At 41.9% G+C, this 15995-nt stretch overlaps 1 protein-coding gene across 6 annotated transcripts in view; it reads left to right on the forward strand.

Annotated features, from left to right (window-relative positions):
- The window catches only part of RBMS3 (RNA binding motif single stranded interacting protein 3), an 862898-nt gene that overhangs the window by 818748 nt on the left and 28155 nt on the right, over positions 1-15995 (forward strand). For all 6 annotated transcript variants that reach the window (XR_013225653.1, XM_077304656.1, XM_077304653.1 and 3 more), the window contains one exon: positions 8568-8678. Coding sequence is in view for 5 of the 6 variants with exons in the window: in XM_077304656.1 (XP_077160771.1) it covers positions 8568-8678 (111 nt within the window). In the remaining variant the exon portion in view is untranslated. The remainder of the gene's footprint in view (positions 1-8567; positions 8679-15995) is intronic.

Raw genomic sequence — 15995 nt, forward strand, 5'->3', positions numbered from 1 at the left:
TTATGAGCTGAATCTAATGACTCCTATCCCCTCAATGAGTGGTTTTTCTGGAGGAAGGCGCCTCGCTTAGCGGAAGAGAGTAACTGGATCCAACCCAAAACATTAAAGGGAAAATGAAGTAAATTAGTTGTTGCTTGAGTGGTTGTGAATATGGCCACAAAACAAAAAAAGACTTGAAATCTGATTAAAGTGACCTTGAAATATTGTTTTCTTTTTTAATACAGATTTGTAGGTATGCGACTCTCTTAAGGTTAAAGCAAATGTATATAAATAGCAATATAATTGTTTGCACATATCATTTATCAGAAGGTGATATTTTCATATATTTTAGACATTTTGTACAATTGGTACAATTAGACCAATTGCAATTAAAAGCAGTGTGTTGGGTTAGGATAACAGAAACCTGAAACAAAGCATAAGACATACATTAAACAATGCATAGAGTAGTATTTTGTAAGTAGAAAACAATCTAATGAGGCCATGATAATACATATCGCAAGAAGTACATACTACATGCAGTCACTTTTTTATTAAAGCACCCTCCCAAACCATGCTGGTATAACGTAGCTCTATTACCTCTATTAAAATGCTGTCCTGAGAGGTTTCGTTTCCCATAGTCTGCAGAATGACAGAAGCATGGGAGCCTTCCTGACCTCCTCAGGCAAGCCATTCCTGAAAGTGGGGGCTACAACATAGAATGCATGTGTACAGGCACTTGTTGATCTTGCTAATTTGCAGGGGGCCACCTACAGAAGTGTGTGATTAGGGGTTGATTATTAAGGAGGACTGGGCAACCGGTCTGCAGATGTCTCTGGGAATGAGAGACAGGACCTGAGGTATGAAATTATCATGGTTCTGTTGATTTTAAAAGAAGAGTTGGTTCTTATATGCCACTTTTCTCTACCCTAAGGAGTCTCAAAGCAGCTTACAGTCACCTTCCCTTTCCTCTCCGCACAACAGACACCCTGTGGGGTGGGTGAGGCTGAGAGAGCCCTGCTATTGCTGCTTGGTCAGAACAGCTTTATTAGTGCCATGGTGAGCCCAAGGTCACCCATCTGGCTGCATGTGGGGGAGTGCAGAATTGAACCCGGCTCACCAGATTAGAAGCCCGCACTCCTAACACTACACCAAACTGGATAAGAAGGGTGGTGAGCGTAACGTCCTGACCTATGTAGAACCCATAACCTGAATAAAAGAGGATGCAGAGGGTGGTAGGCAACCGCTCAGGACAGCACAGGACAAGTCATCCTGTGCTAGGAAACCTGGTGGGATGGCCCGCATGCTGACAAACCGCTTGGGTAGCCTCTTAATGTACCTGCATTACTAGTTGGAGTTCAGCTACTAAAAATAATTTAAAAAATAACTATGCCTATGTGCAGGTATATATGCCATTTGAAACTGTTTTGAGATCTAGAAGCTCTGTCTAAAACCCATCACAAGCATAAACTCACTTGGAATCCTTGGACAATCCACTTTCTTTCCACTATAATTCCATCTATAATTCTGGGATAAGGATATGACCTACTTTATAGGGTCATTATAAGGTTGACTGAAGCACAAAGGCTGCTAATAATTATTTCTGCTGCTGTTAGTAGGTAGCTCACTATTTATCATTGCTCATTGGGAAACAACAAATGTCAAGATAATATTCAACCATTATTTTCTGTTCTATAAACAGTAAGTATAATTGTGGTATAAAATAAATGCATGGCCTGCAGTTCCACAGTTACTATATGAATGTACTTGCTCTTTTTCCATCAAACTATCTCAATACGCATCAGCATATGTTTGCCCCAGAAACTGTCACTGTTTCATCATTATTTGACACGTTAATTGGCTCTCTTTATAAGAGATTATGTTATATCCTGTTGTATTTATTTCAAGCATATGTTTCAGTTTGAAACAGCATGACAGATCATTCTGGGGGCAAGCAAAATCTTAAGTCCATGAGTTCTTTTAATGATCAATTACTGGTAGATTTCACCACCACCCCTCAAAAGACCACTGACTCCTATGTTGAAAATAAAACCATGCACAGGGACCTTACATACTTGATCTTGGCTATCTGGCATTTATGCAATGGTGGTGGCAGAGAGTGCCATCAAGTCACAACTGACATGCCAACACCTACAGAGTTTTCAAAGCAAGAGATGTTCAGAGGTAGTTTCCTATTGCCTGCCTCTGCATCAGGATCCCGGTATTCCTTGGAGGTCTCTAGAGCCAGGGCTGGCCCTGCTTTGCTTCTGAGAGCTTACGAGATTGGGCTAGCCTGGACTATCCAGGCCAAGGCAATAGTCATAGAGTTTTTAAACAATCAGATAAATGGCAACTATGTCACTGGGCCATTCTCAGCCAATATTCCCTAGTGGAATTGGGGAGGGGGACAATCGCCATCAATGGGGCTGCTGTGGAAACACAACGTGACGTCATTGTGTTGAGCAGTGCTGTAGCATTCACCCAAAAATCTGTGGTTAAACCATACAACGAACTGGCAATAGGCTGTAATGAAGAAGGAGGTGTTTAGACCCATCAGCAGCTTGGATTTACAATATTCAGTCGCTCAACATCTCTTAGCTGCTGCCTACCCCAATGAGCTGCTTCTGGAATTTATGCTCTGGCACAGTCATCAGTCGGCCGCCTCTGTAATCAAATCAAATTTCCAGTCATTCTTTTTGCAGTAGAAATCTCAGACAAGGAAGATGCCTCACAATCCCTAGGAACCTCAGAAATTAATGGTTGCCACTTTTTCCCCCAGTCAGATATCCCATGGCTCTTTGTGGAATGTTAATTGATCAGCTGCATATGCAGCGCTGTCTGAACTGATGCAAATAGATGCTGATGTCTCCCCTTTCACCACAACAGGTGGGAAGGAAGGTCATCTGTCACTGTCACCTTGCGAGGAGAGAGATGACTGCAAATGGCAAAGTTGAGCTATAGCTATACACAGATATATATGAAGAATGGCTAGTTCTGGATCCATATGACTAATTGCCTGTTTTCCTGTTATAAATAATACAGCACAGTTAAGTCTCGGAGGCACGCATCCCAAGACAATGCCAAGCTCTCAATCCAGGAAGCTGATAGTCTCAGGATATACTGAGTGCTCCTTCAAATGTCCGTTTCCTTGAGGCAAAGACCACGGCATGCTGTTGGCTCAGCTGTTGCAGTATTTGGTGAAAGGGGAATAAGCAGCAAGAATAGATCCGAGAATAAAAGATCTGAGTCATAAGAAACAGAAGAGCTTCACCTTGAAAGCCATCTTGGTGTAGTGGCTAAGAGCAGCGACTCTTCCATGTGCAGCCAGCTGGGTGACCGTCACAGTGCTCAGAGCTCTCTCTGCCACACCTACCTCAGAGGGTGTCCATTGTGGGGAGAGGAAGGATAGGCAATTGTAAGCCATTTTGAGACTCCTTCGGGTAGTGAAAAATGGGGTACAAAAATAACAGCTCTTATTCTCACCAGGATAAAGTCTGCACACAATGGATAATGCACTTTCAGTATACTTTTGCAGCTGGATATTCCCGTGCAGGATAATCTACTTCTAAAGTGCCTTAGAAGTGCATAATCCAATGTGCAGAATGGGCCCAGGATATGCAAATACTGGGTGATAGAAAGTACTAAAGCATTGAGCAATTTACTTTTCCGCTTGCCGTCATCTTGGCAGAAAAAAAATAGGGGCTAGGAGGTGGCATTAATAGCATTTGCCTTAATAAGTGTGGTGAAGTTTACAAGATTGCCTAGAGCAGTGGTCCCCAACCTTCTTATTACCAGGGACCAGTCAATCCTTGACAATTTTACTGAGGCCCGGGGTGATGGGGTAGTCTTTTGCCGAGGGATAGCATTGCTGCCGCCTGAGCCCCTACTCTGCTTGCTTTCCCGCCAGTGCCCCTGACTTCCTGCCGCCCACTGGGAGGCACTGCCAGCAGCAGCTGTGCAGTGCCACACCAAGGGGGAGCCCCAGCCATGGTGGCCGCCGGGGAGCACCAAAGGTGAGTCAGCAGCAGAGTGGCAGGGCAACCCCCGAGGCAGCAGCCAGGGAGGAGGACGAGGAGGAGCCATGGCCTGGTACCGACTGATTACGGACTGGTACCGGTCCCTGGACCGGGGGTTGGGGAAAGCTGGCCTAGAGGACTGTGTCATACAGGGACTTGGAATTTTGCAAGCAAAATCCCTTGTTAGCTTTCCTCAAGTGATATATAGCAGTTTCTTGTAAGTAGGTTAATATATATGTCTGAAGAGCACACTTGCTGTAATGCTCTAAAATGGAGGGCATTCCAAATACTGATGCCTCACTTGTTGTTTAGTGCTACGATGGCAAGTCAGTGCAGAATTGATTCTCCTATCAAACATATTGCTTGCCTTCAAAAATCCTTCTCCATCTTGGAGTGGGAACGATAGACACACATCATCACTAAGCTTAATCTCTTGCTTGCTCCCCACTGTCCTGCTGGCAAGGGAGATTCATACATTAATTGAAGGTATTGATATTAGCAAGATGCTAGACTTGAGAAACTGCACTTCAGTGCTTGAGGAGTGTTAATAATCAATACTGCTGGCAGGATTTGGAGAGGCAGAAGATAAATTCCTGTCAGGACTAGAGCTACTTCCTGGCACAAGGGCATCCATGATCTTATGTGGTTACCCTAAAGTATTCCCTCTGTCTCATATATCCTTGATATGTGGCTCATTCTGTCTATATGTAAGACAAGACATTATATACACACTCTCTCTCTGTCTCTCTCTCCTTTTGGAATTCGGTTGGTGTTGATCTCTGGATATGACCATAATCAATATCAGTATCTCTGGTCATATCCAGAGATTAACATCCACTGAGTTCCAAAAGTAGAGGAGAGTCTATTCAGAATTTTCCCCCTCAAAACTCCCTGTACATTGGTTTATAGTCTTTTCTGCATTGGTACCTCTTTATTTTAATAATCCTAAAGTAGGCGTCTTTGATTTTAAAAAAATGTCTTAAATGAGGGTCTGTCCTTGCACCTGGGAAAGAATACTAATGGCCATGCTCATTGTTTTAACTTATATACATTGCATTGGATTGTTTTAAAGACTTCTTGTTACTTGCCCTGAGCTATAAAAATGAAGTTATTGTTATTAAATTATTGTTATTAATAATTAATTATTCACAATAAATAATAATAATTTGACTTCAGGAACTGTTTCATTATATAAAGAAAACATGGTATACATGCTAGATTAATGAGTGCAATTGTTTCTGGTCTGCTGTTCTTAAAATGCTTTGTGTTGTTGCTCGTCCAAGATAGCCCAACATGGATATGTTCATTAGGAACACAAAACCAAATATAATCTACATGAGGAACAGCCTCATTAGGACCGCAGTGCTAATGGTACCCATCCGCAGAGCTGTCTATTAACCAAATTAAAATCTTTGATGCCCCCCTCTACTTTTCAGTTTTTAAAATAATATATATATTTGTATTGCATTTTGTAGCCTATTTTATGACCTGTTTATTTTGTTGTATGTTTATTTTTTATTGATTAATTAATTAATATTTATGGACCACCCTCCCTTTTGGCTCAGGGCGGTTTCGCTCCATGATTTGCGTACATGATTTATCCCTGTCATATATGACAATAAATTTGTACTCTAGGTTCTGTAAAGTTGTTTTTATCCATGTCAGAGATGCACAAAACCAAAAACACCCCAAAACACACACACACTCAAAAAGCTTTTGATATTATAGAAGATTTTAATTTTGGTTGAGGTCGATCTGAATTCAATCACTTCCCATTGGCCCCTGAGCCCCCCTCCCATGAGCCCCCCTCCCATCACTGACATATCCATCCCATGGGGCCATCAGTATGTTACAGTTAAAATGGACATTCTCACCATGTTTGTTCCATTCTGTTATTGTTCTCCTGTTATGACTGTATCACTATTGTTCAACTGATCATGTTATCTGTCCTGTTTTTTCTCCAGTTCCATGTAAACCACGCTGAGCCTTAGGGGAGGGCGGTATATAAATAGAATGAATGAATGAATGAATGAATGAATGAATGAATGAATGAATGAATGAAACATGCTGACACCATGTTAGGTAGAATGGTATGAAAGGTTGGTAGACTGAAAAGCCTTAGCTTGTTCTGTGTCATCTGCTGAGTAGGTGGCTTGTAAAGGCATGCCCCCCCCCCCAAATGGTTGTCTGGATCACCTGCTCCCAAATCCACCTGTTAGTAGAACTTGCTTGAGAGAGTAATTGTGAGGGCATAATTCATTTCTCTCTCTTTCTGTCTAGCTGTCCATCAATCCAACCACTAACTCCCTCCCCCCCCCCCATTTTGGTGCCTAAGGCAGAAAATGACCTGCACATTGGTAGAGATATAATTATTTCAATAACTTGACAATCTGCTATGCTTGGATAAAGTTCCCTAGTCTGTCACCTGAGGCTGGCTACTCATTTTGTCCTCATGCTGACTAGTGATGTGTATGAATCCATTTTTCATTTTATAGAAGGTAAGCATTGGTTTAGATCCTTAATCTGGGGTGAAATACAACCTTTTCAGTAAAATCAGGTGACAGAACAATGGGTGTTCCGATCTGAACAGCAGATGTGAAAGCACAGGGGCCTTGACAGAGTTCCATTAACAAAGGATACTCAAGTGGGGCAAGCCTCTAGAATTCTTCTTTTGCAGTTGTTCGCCTGGTGCCAAGCTTATTGAGGTTTAGTTGCCAAGTGAAATCACTTCTGCATTCCCAGGCATTTGTGGACTGTTGATGGCTAACTTAATGTTTGTTTTTTCAGGAACAAAGTTTGAGTCCAGTGACATCTTTAAGATCAACGAAGTTTTCTTCAAGATATAAACCTTTGTGTGCAAGTCCACGACTTCAGATACTGTGAAACAGATCCTTAACAATTACATATAGGAAGGGGTGGGGATTAGTTGCCCATACGTAACGGTTGAGGAAATTCCATTTCACTCTATCTGAAAAAGTGTGCTTGCACATGAAGGTTTATACCAGGGGTAGTCAAACTGCGGTCCTCCAGATGCCCATGGACTACATTTCCCAGGAGCCCCTGCCAGCATTTGCTGGCAGGGGCTCCTGGGAATTGTAGTCCATGGACATCTGGAGGGCCACAGTTTGACTACCCCTGGTTTATACCTTGAATTAAGGTTGCACGGGACTCAGACTTGGTTCTGCTGATATCCACCTGAATGTTGTTCATTCCTTGTTGTTTTTACTTTACTTGTTCTGCCAGTAGGCCTGCTGTGGCATGAGGTGTCCCACTAGCAAACTTCATTGCCGTCTATTATTTTGAGCAGTGTTAGAAGAAAAATATATATTCAAAAGACACTGTTTGAACAAGATTGCAACATCATTTCTGGAAGTGACAAAGAGTACCTCTAGAAATCTCTGGAAATTCTATGGTAAAGCCCAGAAGTCACCAATATCACCTCACCCCCACCCCATGTCTCTGCCCCCAGTCCTCCCACCATTTGATAGGCTGAGCCTGGCATCCCATCCGCCAGTGTATTGATATTATTTTTTCCAGTTTTATTGTTGAGATTTGTATTGCTGTAGGTTTTCAGTTAGTTTCATGCAGTTGAATTTATTGTATTGACTTTTTAATTGTTCTTTTGGTTTCTAAAGCTCTTCATTTTTAAACGATGCAAGATGCTTCATGAGCTTTCAGCTTTCAGGTGATGCCAGGTGATGCCTGAAGGACCCCTGAAATTACAGCTGACCAGTGATCCCCAACCTTTTTTGGGCCGGGGATTGGGGGGGAAAGGGAAGCGCAGGCACTAGCCCACCAGCCAACCCCCCCCCTGCAGCAATCGGACACCAAAGCGGCCGATTGCTCCCAGTGCAGTGAGTGCTGCGCCGCGGGGGGGGAGGGACGTGCCCACTGGCATGCCGGTGCCCGCCCCTCCTTGTCCCTGCCATGGCCCGGTACCAGCCCGCGGCCCGTCGGTTGGGAAACACTAATGACTACAGAGATCATGTCCCCTGGAGAAAATGGCTGCTTTGGATGATGGACTCTTTGGCACCCCATCTCCAATAATCTACCTCTCCTCTCCAAACCTGGCCTCCCTAGAGTTCACCCCAATATCTCCAGGAATTTCCCAACCTGGATTTGACGAATCTGGGTCGAAAAGCACAAAAATATTAAATAAATCATGATTTCCCTTTCATCTCAGACCTTTGGCTAGCAAGTAGTTGGCACTCAGTAGACAAAGGGAATATCTTTCCCCTTCTGCTTACATGGTGCCAGATTTGGCTATGTTATGGCACCAGCCTGATACATCTATGCTTTACTCGGCTTTAGAACTTGTCTTTTTTACCATATGTGGGTGTGTGTTTTAAATTTTGTATGAGGTTGCTGGAAAAAAAAAACACATCTTTTTTATAGTGAGTGTTTAAGGTATGGTATCTTTTTTTTTAAAAAAATGCAGTCTTCTTTGGTGGGAGTGATCATTTTAAAATAGTCTGTTTGGTTTTGCTTGTTAACGGGAACTGACTCTAGCCATTTGACATCAAAGAAACAAAATAAGCTGTGTGTAAACGGAGTATACATTGTGTGTGTTCATAGGGTGCTGTGTTAACGCCAACGATGGATCACACAATGTCCATGCAGCCAGCCAGTATGATGGGCCCCTTGACGCAACAGATGAATCATCTTTCCTTGGGCACAACAGGAACGGTAAGAAGGCGCTTCAAGTAAACAGGGCTTTATTACTTTCTGGGGAGTCTCAACATCATTTCCCAATTAATCCGTTCATTTACATTATAGTCTCTGCTATTTGAATATTTCCATAGATAATAAGATTTCTGTTCTCTATTTTTTGTTGTTGTTAATGCTGACATGACATAAAATAAAGAGTTGAAAGAGCACATTATGGCATCTTGGGAATATAAGTCCAATTAGTAATTTAATAAACCATGCATGCCAGCCTTATATCATCCCTTCCAAACTCAAAAGCCTTTTACTTAGTAATTAGCCAAAGAATTATCTGTACTAATGGTAATGCAGACATGGAAGAAATGAGGTGTAACTGTTAGGGGATTGCTGTTCATTAATAGAGAGGCAGCTCTTGGGATTGTGGGCCAGATCACCTCCCCTACTGCCCTTTCAAAACGCCTTGTGCTGATTTTCAACTCTTTCATTAGAAATATTTAAATTTCAGTTTGAGCCAATTTTCCAAGGATATGTTTTATCTTCCCTTTGTTCCCTCGAGATTGGGTAAAAAGTTAAATGTGTAATGTTCTTCAGTGTTTGGTCAGTTACTGAGTTTCTTGTTTGTTTGTTTTTAGCTCTGCAAGATAATATTGCATCCACTGTAACAACTACAAAGGGCTAGAAATGGAAACTAATATCCAGCACTAGGAAAGGATATTTGCAAAGCTGCAGGCACTTAGGCCTCTACTGTGTTTTGTTTTGCTTTGATGAGCGGTGTGACTCTCTGTCACTCATTAGTCCCAGGTTCTGAAAGGAATATAGAATTTATGCAGCCTTGGGACCTCTGTCCTTTGGAAGGAGATGCAGCCATGTTTCTGTAACCCCGGCAGGAATCACAACGGGATTGAAGCACATGTGCAGCTTCTCCCTTTGGATGATACCTGGCACATATTGGTTTAAGAGGGCAATTCTTCAAAAGTGCTTATCTTGAGGGCGCTTCCTCATCTATCAGAGGAACGTTCTATTCAAGCAGGTAGCTGTGTTGGTCTGAAGCAGCAGAACAAATTTAGAGTCCAGTGGCATCTTTAAGACCAGCCAAGTTTTTTCAAGGTATGAATACATGTGCACATGAAAGTTCATACCCTGAATGAAACTTGGCTGGTCTTAAAGGTGTCATTGGACTCTAAATTTGTTCAGGGGAAAGTTATGTCATTTTAGAGTAATCCAAAGACAGATGTCTACAAATATGTGGAGATAAAGTCATCTGTGTGTATCTGTGAATGCAAATGTGCTCTATAATTAACCTGATTTTTGCTACTGTCCCTGAACATTTGCAACGTACATTTCCTTAAAGTATCACTGCATGATGTTAAATCATAAAGTTGACTCTGCCATTCACTATAGTGTAACATTCAATAAAAACTTAGTTTGGGAATGTCATATTGCTGTAGTCAAACCCTTCTTGTCAACCAAATATAATCTTTGCAGAAACTATTTTTTACCTTTAAAAAGTAGTCTGCCCCCCCCCCAATGCCATTATACTCATTTGGCAAATTAACTTCTCAGCTAAGAGCTTACCATCCAGTAAAAAGCGGCATGGAATCATTCTTAATGTCTTTAAATAACCCAAACTCTTGGGGAGTTTTATGGGCCTGTTTCTGGCTACAGTCTTCAAGAATAATGTTTCACGATTCTGACCTACTGGGAGCTTTCGAAGTAAAAAATGCATTCTGTCATAATATGTCTACAAGGAACTAAGTGACCCTTTGCTCTGGATTCTTTCCTCAGCAGGCTTTAGTCTCCATCAGGAGTTGGGGATTAATTATTTTGAACCAGTTTCCAGTTCATTTGGTCTCTTATGCGGAGGTGAATCTTTGCAGGGCACTGCAATCCATGTGACTCCAGCCCGATGAGAAAAAGACCATGACTGTAATTATCTCAATAGGGCCACGTTTTATGGAAAATACAAGACATGAACAATAAATTTCCACTGTGCTCATACATCTAATGTTGTAGTTTAAAAATTTGCAAGAAGGTGCTATAAAGGGACCATTGGCTACCTTTCAACAAGCTGTTTTCGACAAACAAGCAGGAATCTAATCAACTATTCTGCATCGTTAGTATGTGCTCCATTCTGTCCCAGATTAATTTAAAAGCTTGCAATATGCAAACCACTTTTATTAAAAGGCTTTCATACATTTGCTTCCTTTGACGAACCATTTTACTAATCAGTATAGCATATGTTTCAGCCAAAAATGCCCTCCTTGGGGTTTCCTAAAAAAGAATTTGGCTAGAAGTATAGTTACAAATAGTGGCAAAAAATGGCTGATGTAGATTTGTGTGCACTTATCTGAAAGGCCAGCTTGCAAACTCCCCCCCCCAATAAAGGCAGTTCCAGATAAATAGCTGTATTGATCTTCAGCAGAAGAGCTATAACTCTCAAAAGTTAATAGTCTCAAAATCTTGTTGGCCTTTAAGGTGCTGGTGCATTCAAATCTAGATCTTCCCAATCCTGTAACCTACTTAATTCTGCAAAGCAAATTTCACCTGTTTCATTGACAGAAGCCTCGAGATTCTCTATCACATACACAAGTCAACACTCAAGAATGTGCAGCCTCACTCTCATCTGTACCTCACTTTTCCTCTTGACTTATGTACTGGTAGCCCTGAAATAGGTTGCAGTTAAACAAGAAAAGAAGAGTTGGTTCTTATATGACACTTTTCCCTACCCAAAGGAGTCTCAAAGCAGCTTATAGTTGCCTTCCCTTCCTCTCCCCACAACAGACACCCTGTGAGGTTGGTGAGGCTGAGAGAGTCCTGATATTACTGCTCGGTCAGAACAGTTTTTCTCAGTGCTGTGGCGAGCCCAAGGTCACCCAGCTGGTTGCATGTGGGGAAGTGCAGATTCAAACTCAGCTCGCCAGATTAGAAGTCCGCATTCCTAACCACTACACCAAACTGGCTCTCTATACATATAAGGCCACAGGCATATTAGGTGTGCTAGGCGACCACAGTTCACATAGCCAGCTAGGCAAGCTGCCACATGGATGAAAGTATAAAGATTGACTGCTCATGCTCATCTTCTGCAGTTGATTGAAAGGAGATAGCAAAAATTGGAGAAAATTTGAAACCACGGATATAAGTCTGGAAGAGGCATGAAGATCGTAGCTTCCAAGCTCCCCTTTCAAGAAAAAAATCCTTCCACCACTAGTCAACCCCAACTCCTTTGAGGGACACCTTATCTGTCTTGTGATAAAAGGGGAATCTAAAGCTGAATATCTGAGGTATAGGGGAAATGGCTTCCTGATTAATTGTGTCATGAATGTTTCCATGAGGCAGATACAGACGAAGGCCCTTTGAATTAGGAGCTTAATTTCTTTCTTTCCTTGGTAAATTTCATCTTCTTGTGGATCGTATCCTTGATGATATATATTCTGTACACATATGAACAATTAGTGTTTGTATTCAACTTCTGCCTTGCTTGGTTAGACATATACATCATTCCTTCCTAAAGAAGGAGGGAGAGAAGCATTACTCTTTGTTTAATAATAAATGGTTCCTGAAATTGCTCCATCATCAGGCTGTCAGTCATAATGTGTCTTAAAACACCATTGATCTGACATCACTTTTGTGGTTTAATAAAAGTTGTGATTGACAGCTGGAATTGGATACAATATAAAACCTCCTTTGAAAAATAAAGTCTAGTAGTGCGATCACAGCTTTCTGTATCCCGTTGGTTGACTCCTTTCTCTTCGGCAATGGCACCTTTCAAGCTATCAAGAGCAGCACTTGTGCATCAGAGGAGAGGAGTTTATTTGCAGTATAATATTGTCCCTTTTATAAGGTTTGCTTTTGAAGGAGGCTTTATTATCACATACTGTCACTTCTGTTTCTAGAGAATATTTGAGGTAACATCTCCCCTCTCACATCCTTTATGAGAATCTGTACTTTATATCGACAGATGTGCAGTTTGACTGATTATTATCTCTGTGTCAGTATACCCCATTCCGGAAAGAGAAAAAAGTGCCACCACTCAAGGCTTACAAAAACTTAATTTACAACTGTAAAATGGATCCACAAGATCTGTTGTAGACATCCCTGGAGCTCCACAACGAAACAAACATCTGAAATAGCTCCCAGTTGGGTAGCTGCGATCCCTTTGACTTTCTAGTCCAATGAAAATTGGGGTTGGGCTTCAAAGGAGAACTTATATCAGCAGGTTTACATTTCTGCTGAAGTGCTAATAGATCACTGTACGACTGAATAAATCAGCTTCTTAGTAATTTTCTCTCTTCCCCCCTCTTCTTTTAGGGGTTCAAAACTATTCATCCGAGAAGACTTATTGAAAGCAAAGATAACTGTTTGGTTTATTTATTTAATTAATTTATTATATTTATATACCACCCTTCCAATTAAGCTCAGGACAGCGTACATCAAATATGAAATGCATAGATCAACATTCTGGTTAACATTTTATCAATTAATTTAAAACGATTAATTTAAAACCACGTCAGATAGCAACGGTCCAATTGTAAGTTGGCTACATTTCTTCAGAGATTTCTTCTTTGGGTATTTCTGGATCAGGGCCTTTCCAATTGGGGGGCTTAGTAGATCACTTTAATACAGTGGGCAAGTATTTAAAAGTAGAAAAAGAGCCCTAATGGGCTCTAGTCCACTATCTAGCCCACCATCCTGTCTCATACAGTGGCCAACTGATTCCTCCAAGGTGCCCACAACAGGGCATAGAGACCTAGGCTTTCCTCTGATGTTGCCTCCTGACACTGGTATTCAGAGGTTTACTGGCTCTATATATGGACCAATAGCAACTGATAGACCTTTCCTCCATGAATCTCTCCTGGTCCAGCAAACTAACTACTGTAACTAGACAACACTAGCATGCACAGAACTGGCAGAAAACAAATTACTATAAATTGACTTGCAAGTTTGCTGATGAATTTTTTAAAGTAAACAAATGTCCTTTGAACCTTCCTCCCTGAAGATCTTAGGAATGGGAAATGGAGAAGAGGTTTAAGGAAATAGTTTTTTCCACTCTTCTGCATACACCTGAATTCAGTGATAAAGCATCAATTAGAAAACATAATCGTCTTCATCCACCAGTATAGTAGTGTGTGTGTGTGTGTGTTTTAAGTGGTGAGAAGTTCACAGTAGGGATATGCATCCACACACAAAATTCATACCATTCCAGATTCGGCCAGAAACAATTTAGGCCGAATCTGTATCACACAAATACCTCTTCATCTTTTTGGATTCAGCTGAATCGGAAAGGTTTCGGGGGTTTTATGCCCATGTTTCTTCCCCCTTTCTAGGCAGCAGAGGTGGGCCGCTCACTTTAAATCCTTCCCCATCTTGTCATTATCAGGTGTTCAGCATGCCTCACTTTAAATACTTGCCTAACCTTCACAAGCAAAGTTGCCTGTGAAGGTGGGGGGAGCATTTAAAGGGAGTGGCCAACCAGCATGCTGAACAGCTGATAATGATAGGCATGCCACCAAGTCCCTTTAAGTCCCTCCCCAACAGGCATCTCTACTTCTGGGACTTCACTGTAGAACTGAAAATAAATTCCTAGGCTAAACCCTGGTGAGCTCCCCGCAAGTGTTTCCTCTAAGCCAGGGGTAGTCATCCTGTGGTCCTCCAGATGTCCATGGACTACAATTCCCATGAGCCCCTGACAGCATATGCTGGCAGGGGCTCATGGGAATTGTAGTCCATGGACATCTGGAGGACCACAGGTTGACTACCCCTGCTCTAAGCTGTGCATGTGAGTGGCTGCTCATTAACGTAGGAAGCCCCATTCAGAAGCAGTCTGCATCTGTGCAGGGTATGTACTACCCATTGCCCATTTTAAGATTAGCATCAGTTATATTGTGCTTGAGATGTAGCCTGCTGTCCTTGGCAGGCGGCAAAAAAATTAGATGGAACATGGGTCCAAACATTCATTAGTTAACTAATTCAAGAGACAGTTTTTAGGGGAATGGCCAGACTTCAGATGCATGAAGTGAATCCCTTAGTCAGCACACATGGATATGGGTGGGATAAAATTGGGAATTGGCCTTAAACTTCTAGAGGTTCCTGTTTATGACATTACTGTGCAAAACTTAGAAGTAGGACAGATAAGAAGAATGACAATTCACAGCAGCTGCAACAAGTGATCGTGCCGTCACCCTCTTTGTGTTAATTCATCTGAGAGTGAGAACATCAGGTGAGCCCTGCTGGATTATGCCAGTAGTCTCACCTAGTCCAGCATCCTGTCTCACACTTTGGCCAACTAATTCTTCTAAAGCACCAACAACATGGCAGAGAGGCCACAGCCTTCACTTGATGTTGACTCCTGGCACTGCTATTCAGAGATATGTCTCTGAACATGGAGGTTCCCTTTGGTCACCATGGCAAATAGCCACTGATAGGCTAGCCTCCATGAATCTGTCTAATCCCTTTTAAAAACTATCTATGCCTGTAGCCATCACTACATCCTCTGGCAGTGAATTCCACATATTAATCAGGAACTGTGTAATGTAGTATTTCCTTGTATCCATCCTCAATCTACTACCCATCAGCTCCGATTACCCCCAATGGCCCCAAGCATTCCAGATTCCAAGAAGATGATTCTATGGTTGGATAACGATCTATACGTTTCTCATAGGGTCACAATGTTTGTTCTGGCTGCCGGACAGATAAGGCCTAATGTGAGAAGCGATGGCTGATTCAGGTGATCTGTGATGTTCTGTCGTATGGATTCCAGTGTATGCGCAATTATCTGCTTTTATTGCTTATAGTTGTCATTTGTACTTTGTAATGGCCTGTGGCTGTACAATAAACTTGAAACTACCTATTACCTTCACCGGATGCCCTCGAGTTCTAGCATTTGGGGAGAGAGAGGGGAATACAGCAATCTTAAACAGGACTATTTGAAATCCCATACAGCCCTATCCAATGGGATTTACTCCCCAAAAGTGTACTTAGGTTACTGAAAGTGAATTCTTGTTGTGGCCCTGGTTTAGTACAGCTAACTGTGCAATCATGGGCAGAGTTACTCCAGCCTAAACCCATTTGATAAATTCTAGTTCTTCTGCTGGCCATTGACATTCCTCTAAAAACATTTTTTGTGTATAAGGAAGGAGAACAATTGTAATACACTTTAAAATGCATTCTGCCATGGAGCTATGAGTGAATTAATATTATATATGTTAAATTAACACTTCAGAGAAGTGGACTCTGTTCCATGATTTGACACTGTGCTGTTCAAGAGTTAATGGGGGAGGAGAGATGGCGGAATTATATTTTGCTTGAGGTGATAAAATACCTTGAAATAGCCCTGAGGGG

Source organism: Paroedura picta, chromosome 11 (assembly GCF_049243985.1).
Source record: "Paroedura picta isolate Pp20150507F chromosome 11, Ppicta_v3.0, whole genome shotgun sequence".
Classification (NCBI taxonomy): domain Eukaryota; kingdom Metazoa; phylum Chordata; class Lepidosauria; order Squamata; family Gekkonidae; genus Paroedura; species Paroedura picta.